This window comes from Temnothorax nylanderi, unplaced genomic scaffold, assembly GCF_030848795.1.
Source record: "Temnothorax nylanderi isolate EJ_2023f unplaced genomic scaffold, tnyl_v1.0 TNYL_tig0023_pilon, whole genome shotgun sequence".
Classification (NCBI taxonomy): Eukaryota; Metazoa; Arthropoda; class Insecta; order Hymenoptera; family Formicidae; genus Temnothorax; species Temnothorax nylanderi.
The window spans coordinates 1,370,477-1,381,977 of NW_027249085.1; the positions used below are offsets into that span (position 1 = coordinate 1,370,477).

General features: G+C 40.8%; 2 protein-coding genes across 6 annotated transcripts; one reads left to right on the forward strand and one right to left on the reverse strand.

The window, feature by feature from the left end:
• Nucleotides 1-498: 498 nt before the first annotated feature.
• LOC139769590 (probable methyltransferase-like protein 25) lies at nucleotides 499-2,445 on the forward strand. Its single transcript, XM_071700797.1, has 4 exons — nucleotides 499-1,215; nucleotides 1,303-1,654; nucleotides 1,985-2,082; nucleotides 2,162-2,445. The coding sequence occupies exons 1-4, from the start codon at nucleotides 640-642 to the stop codon at nucleotides 2,393-2,395; spliced, it is 1,260 nt and encodes a 419-aa protein (XP_071556898.1). The 5' UTR covers nucleotides 499-639; the 3' UTR covers nucleotides 2,396-2,445.
• On the reverse strand, nucleotides 1,237-11,419 carry LOC139769587 (hippocampus abundant transcript 1 protein). 5 transcript variants are annotated; one of them, XM_071700785.1, is made up of 8 exons: nucleotides 10,892-11,419; nucleotides 7,276-7,651; nucleotides 6,682-7,083; nucleotides 6,315-6,536; nucleotides 5,901-6,184; nucleotides 5,477-5,786; nucleotides 5,141-5,297; nucleotides 1,237-4,895 (listed from the first exon to the last, which is right to left on the reverse strand). In XM_071700785.1, the coding sequence occupies exons 2-8, from the start codon at nucleotides 7,408-7,410 to the stop codon at nucleotides 4,789-4,791; spliced, it is 1,617 nt and encodes a 538-aa protein (XP_071556886.1). In that variant the 5' UTR covers nucleotides 7,411-7,651; nucleotides 10,892-11,419; the 3' UTR covers nucleotides 1,237-4,788. The 5 variants fall into 5 exon arrangements, with proteins under 5 accessions (XP_071556886.1, XP_071556887.1, XP_071556888.1 ...); XM_071700786.1 differs by lacking the exon at nucleotides 10,892-11,419 and adding an exon at nucleotides 8,489-9,169; XM_071700787.1 differs by lacking the exon at nucleotides 7,276-7,651 and having other exon boundaries at nucleotides 10,892-11,418.
• Nucleotides 11,420-11,501: the final 82 nt, after the last annotated feature.

Here is an 11,501-nt window from a genome sequence, read left to right on the forward strand (position 1 = left end):
CTTAAGGTAGCTTATTACTTTTGTTTATTTGTGCGTAACAGTTTAATTAACAAGTTGTTTTTCGTCTTCCAATAATTTTTTTTTATTAATACTTTTGTTGTAACAATTTGTCATAAAATGTAAGTAGAGTGGACACTAATAATTATAAATTAAGATACTTTCCTCGTGTAATGGAATATAATGATATATAATCTATCTTTTTTTTAGTTAATCTAATTATGTCCCAGGAAGAGAAGGACCTGGACGTAAATAAAGCCTTCGAGAATTTATTATTTGCGGAAGAAATTGCACAGAAGTCAGGCTACGAGAAAGGCTATGAGACTGGCAAGGAGCAGCTGCTAAAGGGATACCACCTTGGGTACCATAGAGCTAGCATAATCGCCGCGCAGTTAGGATACTATAGTGGAGTATTGGAGCACTATTTACAGACTAATGACGCTAAATGCGAGAAGGCGGTGGCGATAGCCGGGAGGCTCTTGGAAGACATTCGCCGCACTCTTCCCGATCGCCAGGACAACAATCTGGACATTCTGAAAGCTGTGGAAGATATTAAGTTCAAATATGCCAAATTCTGTTCTCTAGCAAAAATTAGTTCGGTTTATCCGGAGACAGATAGACTTGAATTTTAATGCGACGACGATGGCGGAATATAACCAGCACTTTGAGAAAGCGTTGGATTTCATTAATATCTATCAGAAGCTGGTAGACTGTCATCTGGTTGACTTTATTACCGAAGGACTATGGGACAAGTGCTTGCCAGAGAGACTTAGATCGGAGCTTGAAAGTATTGATACGAGCGACGATATCTGGACAGGAAACGACACAGATTCGGAATTGAGTAATTTCATACAATTAACACGATCGCTCTCTTTAGAATCATGCCCAGCTGTTACGTGGGTGGACGATTTGACAAAGCTTTTACCGCAGTCTTCCAAGGGAGGTTCGATCGAAAATAAGCTCGTTCGCCCGAAGTCGGAGCTCATGAATACAAAGAAGTCGCACGAAATCGAAGTGCTTGGAAAAGTCATTGCCGAAATGGCACTTATCACCCGCAGCTTAGTAATAGACGCTGGAGCTGGGAAAGCGTATTTGTCGACGTATTTGTCAGAACATTTTAATATCCCTGTATTGGCGATCGATTCGTCGCAAGTTTGTCACAGGGGTGCGATAAGTCGTCAGGAAAAGATTCAGAAGAGGAAACGACCGTTAACAAAGGTTTATGAAAAACACATTCAATCACATTATATCGTTATCGTTTATGACATTATAAAAAATTCTCATGTTTTTTGTCATGTTTTCTAGGTTCGATATATAGTTCAAGAATTGGACGACATGACTAATTATAACAAAATGGTGAATACACATTACCCTGATTGGATTGTAAACAAAAATCTCATTTTGACAGGATTACACACTTGTGGAATGCTTGTGCATTCTGTAATCAAAGCTTTCTTACGTGCGAAGGACATTAATTTGCTTCTTGTAGTTCCATGCTGTTATCATTTAGCGGATGAAACATTGAGCGGACGTTGGAATTTCACTAAAAATGCCAGAATGTTGGCTCAACAATCTATCGAAAGGAGTAAACATAATAAGCATCTTTCTCCTTCGTTATTTTACAGAGCCGTGCTGCAAGTTATTCTACATTCAATGGGTCAGTACAGACGATGTAGACGTAAATATATTTAAATATTGACATTTTCGATCATTGAATGGGATCTTGTGCCTCAATTTAATAAAGCGATATTACATTTCTAGCTCTAGCGTAAGACTAAACAAGAATAGAGATCAGGGCTTCAAAGTATAAGGCAAGTTTATACAGCTCACAAATTATTAGGCACAAAATACCATTCAATGACCAAAAACGTTAATATTCATTTATCCTGTATCATACACATCGATTACTATTTACTGAATTATTTTATATATTTTGAATTGACATAAATTTATATTATATATGTGTAATAATATATATTGTTAATAGGATATTACAATGCTAAAGTAGGTCGTGGTGGATCACTGAATAATTTCGCGGATTACGCAAAGTGCGCGCTATCTAAAATCGGAGTGGATAAGAAACAGGTGTGTGTTCAACCTAGGCTTATTTTTCTTCATATGTTCTAACGTGTCAACAGAAATTTTACAAAATATACGTTTTTAGATACCACCCGCTTATGTGTTGCAACAAATATATCAGAATCACATGCATTTCGAACCAAAGTTGCGTTTCTTTCAAATGTTGAGAATACATATGAGCTCAGTAGTGGAAGCGGCAATCATGTTGGATAGAGTAATATTTTTACAAAATAATATCCAATGTTCCAAAGTTGCTGTAATACGTTTGTTTGATCCAGTACTCTCTCCCAGATGTTATGGGATAATTGCAACGAAATAAGTACAATAAATGGGAAAATATTAAAGATGTTATAGAGACAGAAAAAAAAAGATTTAATCTAATTATAAAACGGTACGCCAATTTATTCATAGAAAGTACTTGATATTCTTGGTACAAATATGAATAATTCAAACATGAAATGAATTTAACAATTACATATAAATTGTATTATTGCATATAAAATAAGGCAATTTTCAAAAAAAATTTTTTCATTAAATCACTCATCAATATTTAAATTCATACAATTGACTCATTCGAATAGAGAATACTCAAATATATATAAATTTTCTAGTCCATTACTTTAACTGATATAGTTGTTGAATATAAATGTGAGTTTTTCAAGTGATACCTTTATTTATCTTAAAAATAATCACTTTTTATTAATGCATTCATCGTACATTATACATATACAATTACTTAACTCGTGATAGAGTCAAGACTTATATTCTATATTTTATCCCTAATATCATAATCTTCCTGTTTGCTTTGTATATTTATAATACAATTGCGTATATTTCAGTGTACGAGAGCGAGTTCGTAAGTAACTCTAAGGAAATACAAACAGAAACTATAGAACTGCAATTGCACCGTATACACCTCACTTCGATTTCTACTTCGTCCTGTAATACTTTACTGTAATACAGCTAGATTCTAGAAAACGCACGTAATTTTAATACATTTGACAAAGATTATAAGCCATATCGACTGAAACCTTCAATATCTAGTAAATTGTTTTGTTTCGAGCAGACGTACATAAAAATAAGAAGTTAATATTATACATATGTATAAAATACATATTTATTACTTTTATTTATAAAAAGATTCGGTATTAATATCATCCAATAAATATCCATCAAATAATTGATGTAATTTTCAATTTTCCCGGAAGATGATAAAAAATTTGTGCAAATATCGAAATTTATGAAACAAAAATTGTTAAGGAGGGTTTTATTAATTTGAGACAAGGGCACGTTGCACATTATCGCACGTTATTTTTTGACTCATTTGCATTTGTCATTAATCACTCTTTGGCTTTCGTCGAGACTAATCGAGTTTAAGAGCATAATGACTTAAAAATCAATCCAGTACACAGTAACTAAAATTAATTGTCGTTTCCTACAAGTTAGTTTCAAATGATTCTATTTTTTGTGAACGTGCTATTGATATTTTATGTAAATATACTAATAATAACACAAATTAAAGATAAAACATATTATTTAACCAATCAAAATTTTATATTATAATTTTAATTTTATATAAATCAATAATGCCACTGCATTAAAACATATTCTTCCTAAAAGTTTTGATATTTTTGTAAAATAGAAGCAAAATATATACAAGATTCTATTCTATTATAAAACGTTTCTTTTCGTTTTAACATCAATGACTCCGATTATAACACACATAATTTAAGAGAATTATTGATTCTCAATTAATAATTAATATCTCATTTTATTCAGTAATGTTAACGTCTACCATTGTCTTTCAATGACAAACTATCACTTTGTATATCTTTCTAGTATTGAGGCCTTTCTCGTTATGTTTATAGTTTCTATCTATTAAAATAAATAGTTTGTGCAGAAAGAAACGAGTCGCATGATCTATAAATATTAGCTGAATTATGGTGTATGATATACAAGAATAATAAGTAATTACTATATCATACAAAAGGAAAATACGTTTCAAAGAATTTGCATCCTTTTCAATTGTCAATTAATTCTGCTTTTGTATGCAAAAATTATGCTTACAAGGAATGTGTAAAAGCTATTTCTAGTGCTACGAATGTACGGAGATGCAAAAATACGTTGCGCAATTTACATTAGCACTTGATATAAAAAGTGGTAACATAAATTAGAAACAAGAGAAAAGGATACGACATCAAAGTAAAGGATTAATATTCAAGGTATAAATCTAATAAAATACGGATTACATTTTTCACCGATAACTTCGATTTGTGCCGTTGGCGAGCTGCGTGAAGAGTCACTGATATTGATTACTTCGCGTAAAATTGTTACATCTGATTTAAAAGTCGGCGCAAGAATCTTGAAAAGGAAGATCTAATGTTACGTTTTTTTGGAACATAACACGCTTGTCGTACGATCATACACGACTCTGAGATCAACCCACGGTATTATCGCACAAGCACTGCTTGTGCAAATTTGTCACAACCTAAACATTAAGTTCCATCGATAAGTCCTAAAATCAAGCTTAGTTACTGCCTTAAACAAATAGTATAATACAATATAGACAACTCTATTACAGTCGCCTGAATCGAGTCAGGTGCATTTCATAGTAACGAGCTCTTCACCTCTGATTAAGGGTGAAACTTTACCGCTTGGCTAAAGTATTCTCATCGCGTGCTATATGGCTTGTCTTACATTTTTCAATAGACATTATAGCGCGGCGGAATTACAATTGTCGACTAGTGGTGATAGCGGACCGATCTTTCCTCTTCCACTTCCTACTCGGTCTGCCTCGTACTGAACGTCCAAGGACAAACCTAAAATAACAAAAGCACTTTAAGTTCTACATTGTGCGTTACAATAAGTGAAACACAGTATTCTTGTAACTGTTGCTACATGTATATAACGATTTTCGCGTAAGACGTAAAATTTTTTTCCATAAATTTCAATGTACTCATTCACCAAGTCGATAGAAATTGCAATTGAAACAATTTTCGATGAATCCCATCACCATAAACATATTTGGCATTTTAGCCATAATATTTGACAACCTGTAACGTACATTTCTGATATGCGTATTTACCGGAGGGCCTCCGGGAAGTGGATGGGTGATGCAACGATCCTGTTGACATCGTATTTGATTCGGGAATAAATGCGGCTACTAGCAGCGCGCAGATCACAAGTAACGCACCAAACACGAACGGCGGCCCCGGTACAAGCTGGAAATACAATTTAACAAAACACTTGATTTTTATTTAAATCAACACATCGGATAACACTTTGCTTATATACATATTTATATATAAATATATTGATTCTTATCCTTCAATAAATAAGTTTACTGTTGCATGTATAAAATTTACAGAACAGATAGCTAACAAAAAGAACCTATTCTTACCTGCAGATATAATGTATGTACCTGAGGCATTATGTCAAGATGTGTACTAGTTCCCGTTCTGTTGTTTTCGTCCACGAACGACGGTTTCAAGGGGAGATTGGGCGTGTCGTCGTTAAGATCGACATGAAAGAGGTAAAATATGACGCCGAACATAGCAGGTCCAAGTCCATTGCAGAGACCACGCATCCCAGTTACCATACCTTGTACCAATCCTTGTTTATCAGCGTCAGAATGCATGGATACGAATGCGGAAATCGCGGGGTATGTGATGCTTGACACGGAAGCAAGTACTCCAGCGGCCCACATCATCCTAGAAATAGTTAACGCTTGATAACACTTGTCGTCGCATTTAATTTTAATTTGTTATTGAAATTTTGATGCGTTACTAATAGCGTAACATTGCTATAATGCAAATGAAGTTTACCATGTTTGCGATCCGAATCCATACCACATGAGCTGTAACATCTCGAATAACAGCCCGAGCATTATAGTATGTTTGCCGCCGAGGGTTCTCATCAAGGGTCCTAATACAATTTGCGCTCCCACACTCAGAATGCCCACCACAGCGATAAATATTGCTACCATGACATTGGAGAAACCCATAGCCAATTTTAAGTAAACGAATATACAACTATACTGTCCCGCTTCAGGAAGGTAGCTCAGGAACACAGTGACACACAGCATTAAAATAGTATGGTCTTTTCCAACCTGTAAAACAAATTTTGTGATATATTTATATATTCCTTTTTTTATATGTTGCTATTTTAAAAAATTATACATTGCACAGAGAAATATACTTTGTGTGATGGATTTTTTTTTCCAATACATTATGCTTTACCTTTCCAAGAGCAGCAAATGGATCAGCTTGCTCCCACGAGATAGGTGCTGGTGGACGTGTTTTTTCAGGCAAACTTTCAGGTACAGCCACTAATATGAAAAACACATCCAAGACTGCGATAGCTGTCGCTAATGCTACGGCAAGATTCTCTCCATATGTATTCATGATATAAGCACCCAAAGCTGGACTTATTACCATACTCGCGGCAAAAGTTGCCGACACCTGGAGGAATGAGCAAAATATAAAATATGAAATTAGATAACCAATTATCATCAGATTATTTCTTGTCGTTACTTATGAAACAAAACTTTGGGCATTGAAATGCAAATATTGTCATTTCTAATCATAAAAAATGATATTCACATACCAAGCCATACGCTAGTGATCTTTGATTTTCTTCCGTTACGTCCGCAACATATGCAAACACGACCGAGAATGTGCAAGCGAATACGCCACTGATAGAAATCATGGCGAAAAACCACCACGTGTTAATGCTCATTAGGGGAATTGGTGCGCATGTGAAGGCCACTGTGATGAGTAAAAAAAATTTTCGACCCCATACGTCGGAGAGAGCACCGATCAGTGGCGCGGAGAGAAAAGATAAGATTCCTTTGATTCCTATTATCAAGCCATTCATCAGGAACGTGTGATCCGGAAATGTTTCGTTCAGTACCCTAATAATAGGCATGGTTAATAGTCCCCATGCAAAGAATTCCAGGAATATTACGACCAATGCATGATACACGCTCGCCTCGCCGACACCGGAGCTCTGAAAAATAAAACACAACGGCATATTACGCGATGATCTTTAGCACGAGCAGGTGTATATACGTATACACAGGATAATCTCTAATGAAAGTGTAGGAGTCGCAGCGTATATAAAATAAATTTCGATAAATAGATATGGCCTTCTGCGCGTATACCACAAGTGGCAGATACTTATGATATTTTAGCAGCTGACCTTGAGGTGTCTGTAGCATTGCTGAACAAACGTAGGGGGAGGTGCGAGTTTGGCTATAGCGTGATCCTGACTGTTACGTATCTCAGAACAGGTCGGGCCCAGGCCCTCTGTTCCACCGTTTGCCCCAGGGGGCATGACCCCTAAAAAATGTCGCTATATATGTTTCCTCTCATATTCTCACGTTTTAATCGATACTCGTGCCGTCATTCCGCTTACGGGCACGTGACAAAGAGACAGACAATCTTCTCTCAACCTCATATCAGCACACCGCCACAGTTTCCACAGTTTTGAATTAAATTTTAGTTCGTCCTTCGATATTACTTGCAGCTTGCCCGTCAAGCCCGCACGATTTCTCATAGCTTTTCTAACGTAACGTCTAAAATAGATAAGATACCGCACCATGATTGAGATGCATGCCTCGCTTATACATTTCCGCTACATTTTATCTTAATTATTACGAATAGTTTCTTCAGTCATTCTGTCACGACCATTTGATTTATCGGCGTTACATTTGCATTACAAATGAGGTGGTTACAACCAAGTATCCGTCGTCACTATTATATGCGTTTGTCATGTCTATTAGAATCGGCAATGCCCGTTAATACAAAACTTTGATTAAAGATTTACGACGTTCAATAAAACTATCGGCCTTTACGTCTATTTGTCATTACTTTTGCAAATATATTTAATCCTATATCTTCTTATGTACACTCTGCTTTAATGAGAGTTTCGGTAAGAAATATTAAATTTTAATCGTGAGATACAATAAGTCACTCCGTTTTCTCGTCACTCTGCGCTTCCTCGTTCGCAATTACATTTACGGGAACGTGACATAATCATTAATCAACCTTTCTGACGATCTCGGTCGTCAACTCGTTTGAACTTTATTATGGCAGTGCAAGGCTCAAGCTAGCGCGTCCTTCCGTGGTATCCTCTTAAAATCCGTTCGACCTCGATGCGCGCATTTTACATTTGTTAAAAAAGTAACTCCGCGCGCGATCATCGAGTCACATGACGTAATTAGTCCTGTAACGCTATCGTCTCGCGTACAGTGCCAAATCGCTGGCGTCATTGGGTTTTTTCTTGGCAAGTTACGAGATCCGGAGAAGCGAAGCAGGGGAGCTACGTCCCCTACAACTGTCTACGACGGGGTGAAGCTTATAGGAAAACCGAGAGGTGCCTTTTACGCATTGTCAAACATCGTGTTTCTCACACTCTCTCTCTCTCCCTCTATCTCTCTTTGTGACAGAGATTTTCCCTCATGACGAACGGGGAGCGCGAGGCGTCGAGGCGAGCGATGCGGTCGCGACGCTGCTTCCCGGGACCCGGGGCCCGGGTCGACGCGACGGCGAGCGGCCTTGATTCGATCGCGCACGGTCGCGGCGCGCACGGTGACGTCACGGAGATATCCACGGACGGGAGAGACTCGGCGACGGGGACGCTTCTCGGCGTCTTCTCGTTCGCGGTGCTCCCCCGTGCAAATCGGCGACGCGCGACACTCGACGTCCGGGAGTCTTCTGTGCGGTGTGCGCGTTCCCCGAAGCGGCGGCGGCGGCGGCGGCTTTGCTTTGCGCCGCGGACGGAGTTTTCCCTTCTCTCTCACCCTCTGTCCGTCTCTTTCGCCCCGTCACCCCCTCTCTCTCTCTCTCTCTCTCTCTCTCTCTCTTTCTCTCTCGGCCTCCTGTCGCGTATCGCTATTCTTGGAGAGACCGCAGCCGTTCGTGGCGGCGGCGGCGGCTGCGGCTGCTGTTGCGGCTTGATGCGGCGAGATCTCGGGCGATCACATATATTTCCAGCCGAGACCCTTCGCGGCGTCAACCCCTCGCCCTCGCGCGGTCCATCGAGTCCATTCGAGTCGCGCGGGACGGTGCACGCGACGAGGAATCAAACCTCCGCATATCGCGACTGCTCCAACTGCATCCCCACCCCCACCCCGCCGCGCCGCGCCGCGCCGGCCCGCTTGACGACATGACGATTTGAGCGTACATCCCCTTCGAGCTAACTCCGGAGTCCGGACCCTCCCCCCTCCCCCCGAGTCCTAACCTAACGACGGCGGCCTCGGCCAGCCGGGCCAGCTCAGACCTCAGACCAGCTGGCGACTCGCTCGGAATGCTCGGATTACTCTGTTCCCTCGGGTGGCAGCCTGGCACCTGGCATCGCGAAGGGAAGCTTCCGCTTTGCGTTTTACGGAAATAACCGCGCGATGCATCACGATCTATTGTCAGCGCGGATGGGAACGCATAACGCATCGTCGAATAATTGATCGATGCGCACGACACTTGCCTGTTTATGCGCTACATGCTACGTGTGTGTGTAGTGACGCGCATACACGCGCGCAAGGAAAGATATACATATATGTACATACGTACAACATATATGTGGCGTTGACAATAAAAAAAAAAGTGCCGACAATGTCGCGCCGTGGAACATCTACTTTTATCTTTTCCGAGTTCAAATATAGAATAACCTCGGCAAAAACAATATTTAAAAGTCAAAACGGTTAAGGAAAAAATACACAAGTCGTTCCTTTCCGCCGGGCTGAACGACAGAAAGGAATTAATTAGATTTGTGTTAAATACAAAGGCTTATTGAGCGATTCATTGAACATTGATTATCGGAACTTACGGCAACATTGATCATAAATATAAAGACTCGAAAGCAAAGTTTCTCTCTCTTTCCGTTAAGAGATGTACCCAGAGAGTAATAAGAGTATAAATCAACCGGTATCTAAAATAAAAATACCAGCAATAAAAATACGATAAATTATACTTTCTTCCGTCAGTCCGATTTTTTCTTTCCACGCGTCGCATTATCCTTTTTAAATACACAGTCCAAAGGTGTTTACAAAAATTGGTTAATCAGCTGATAACACGTCACATAGGTTATGTAGATAAGCTGCAATTATTGCAATCCTTTTTTCCGTGATTGCGCTGCACTTTGTCTCGAACAAAAAAAAAATGTGTAACAGAAAATGGAACGTGGGCGAGCAACCTGCACCTGCACCTGCACCTGCGTAAGATAACGATTTTTTGAGATAACACGCGAATACTGGAAAATACTCAACGCATAGCACACACGTCACACGTATACGTATATATGTATACGTGCACTTGTCACGTCTGTTTGAGAAATAATTCATACGTATAGCTGCAAATATAAAATATTTATCGACAATTAAGCGCCCGTGAACATTAACGTCCCCGTTTTATCTTTACAATTTGTTGCAGAAGTATCGCAACAAATTGCGATAACGTACTTAGAACGCGATCGTATGTTTTCGCCCAAGTGTCCAAGGGACAGGGGTCGAGTCGAGTCGAGTCGAGTTTCCGCGTGAACGAGGTAACTCGTTAGATACCGATCGTGCGGTGCTCCGCGAAGATAAAATGGGACTCGAGATAAAAGCGATATGTATCAGGGTATCGCGGGCACGGGCAGGACGCAGGTATGCCGCGGGTGTCGGAGGGAGAGAGCGCCCAGCGTTCGGGGAGGCCAGCGGCACGGGGCACGGGGCACGGGCGCCGCCGCGCGCCGGGGGCGCTCGGGGAAAGGGAGAAGGGGGAAGGGGGGTGTCGGGAAAGTCGCGTTTGGAGGTTCAACGTAAAAATTCATTGGGTACCGTGATGACTCCATCCTTCATAATGGACTTTCGGCTTCGTATGATCATGCCCACGACCTTCTTGGAGACCTTGGCGGGCATATTCACGCACTGCGCGCACAGACTCTTTCGCTTCTTCAATTTCATGAATTCCTAGACTCTCGACGGCAGGAAAGAAGTCATTTTTCCCAGGCACCGCGGCACCGCACCGCGCGTTCTCGCCGTCCGTCGTCCGTCGTCCGTCACGCGTCCCCCGGAGATTTACTTTCAGCTATCGCGGACCGTTGCGACCGTTGCTGTTGCCGTTCTCAATGTTCTCATGGTGGCATCTACATAACAGTGGCGCAAACGAGGCGAGGACGAACGAACATATCCGCGCGTCCGCGGACCAACACAGACTATCGCGCACTATCGCGGACGGTTGTGAACACTGTACGATCACCCCGAATATCGTGGAGTTTGGAGTAACGTGAGTCGCGAGTCGCGAGTGGTCGCGAGGCGATCAAACCCGCAACCCGCAAACCGCCATCGTCCGACAGCGACAGATAGCGACATTAGCGACTTGGCGTCAACGGGTGGGTCTCCATGTGCGCGATATCGCGCGGGTGGCCGAGTACTCCGAGTATCCGGC

Coding starts and splice junctions, on each gene's coding strand:
- LOC139769590 (XM_071700797.1), top strand. CDS start 640: ATGGCGGAATATAACCAGCACTTTGAGAAAGCGTTGGATTTCATTAAT. Junction 1,655..1,984: donor AGTTATTCTACATTCAATGG/GTCAGTACAGAC, acceptor TATTGTTAATAG/GATATTACAATGCTAAAGTA. Junction 2,083..2,161: donor TCGGAGTGGATAAGAAACAG/GTGTGTGTTCAA, acceptor ATACGTTTTTAG/ATACCACCCGCTTATGTGTT.
- LOC139769587 (XM_071700785.1), bottom strand. CDS start 7,410: ATGCCCCCTGGGGCAAACGGTGGAACAGAGGGCCTGGGCCCGACCTGT. Junction 7,084..7,275: donor AATGCTACAGACACCTCAAG/GTCAGCTGCTAA, acceptor TTTATTTTTCAG/AGCTCCGGTGTCGGCGAGGC. Junction 4,896..5,140: donor TAAATACGCATATCAGAAAT/GTACGTTACAGG, acceptor TTGTTATTTTAG/GTTTGTCCTTGGACGTTCAG.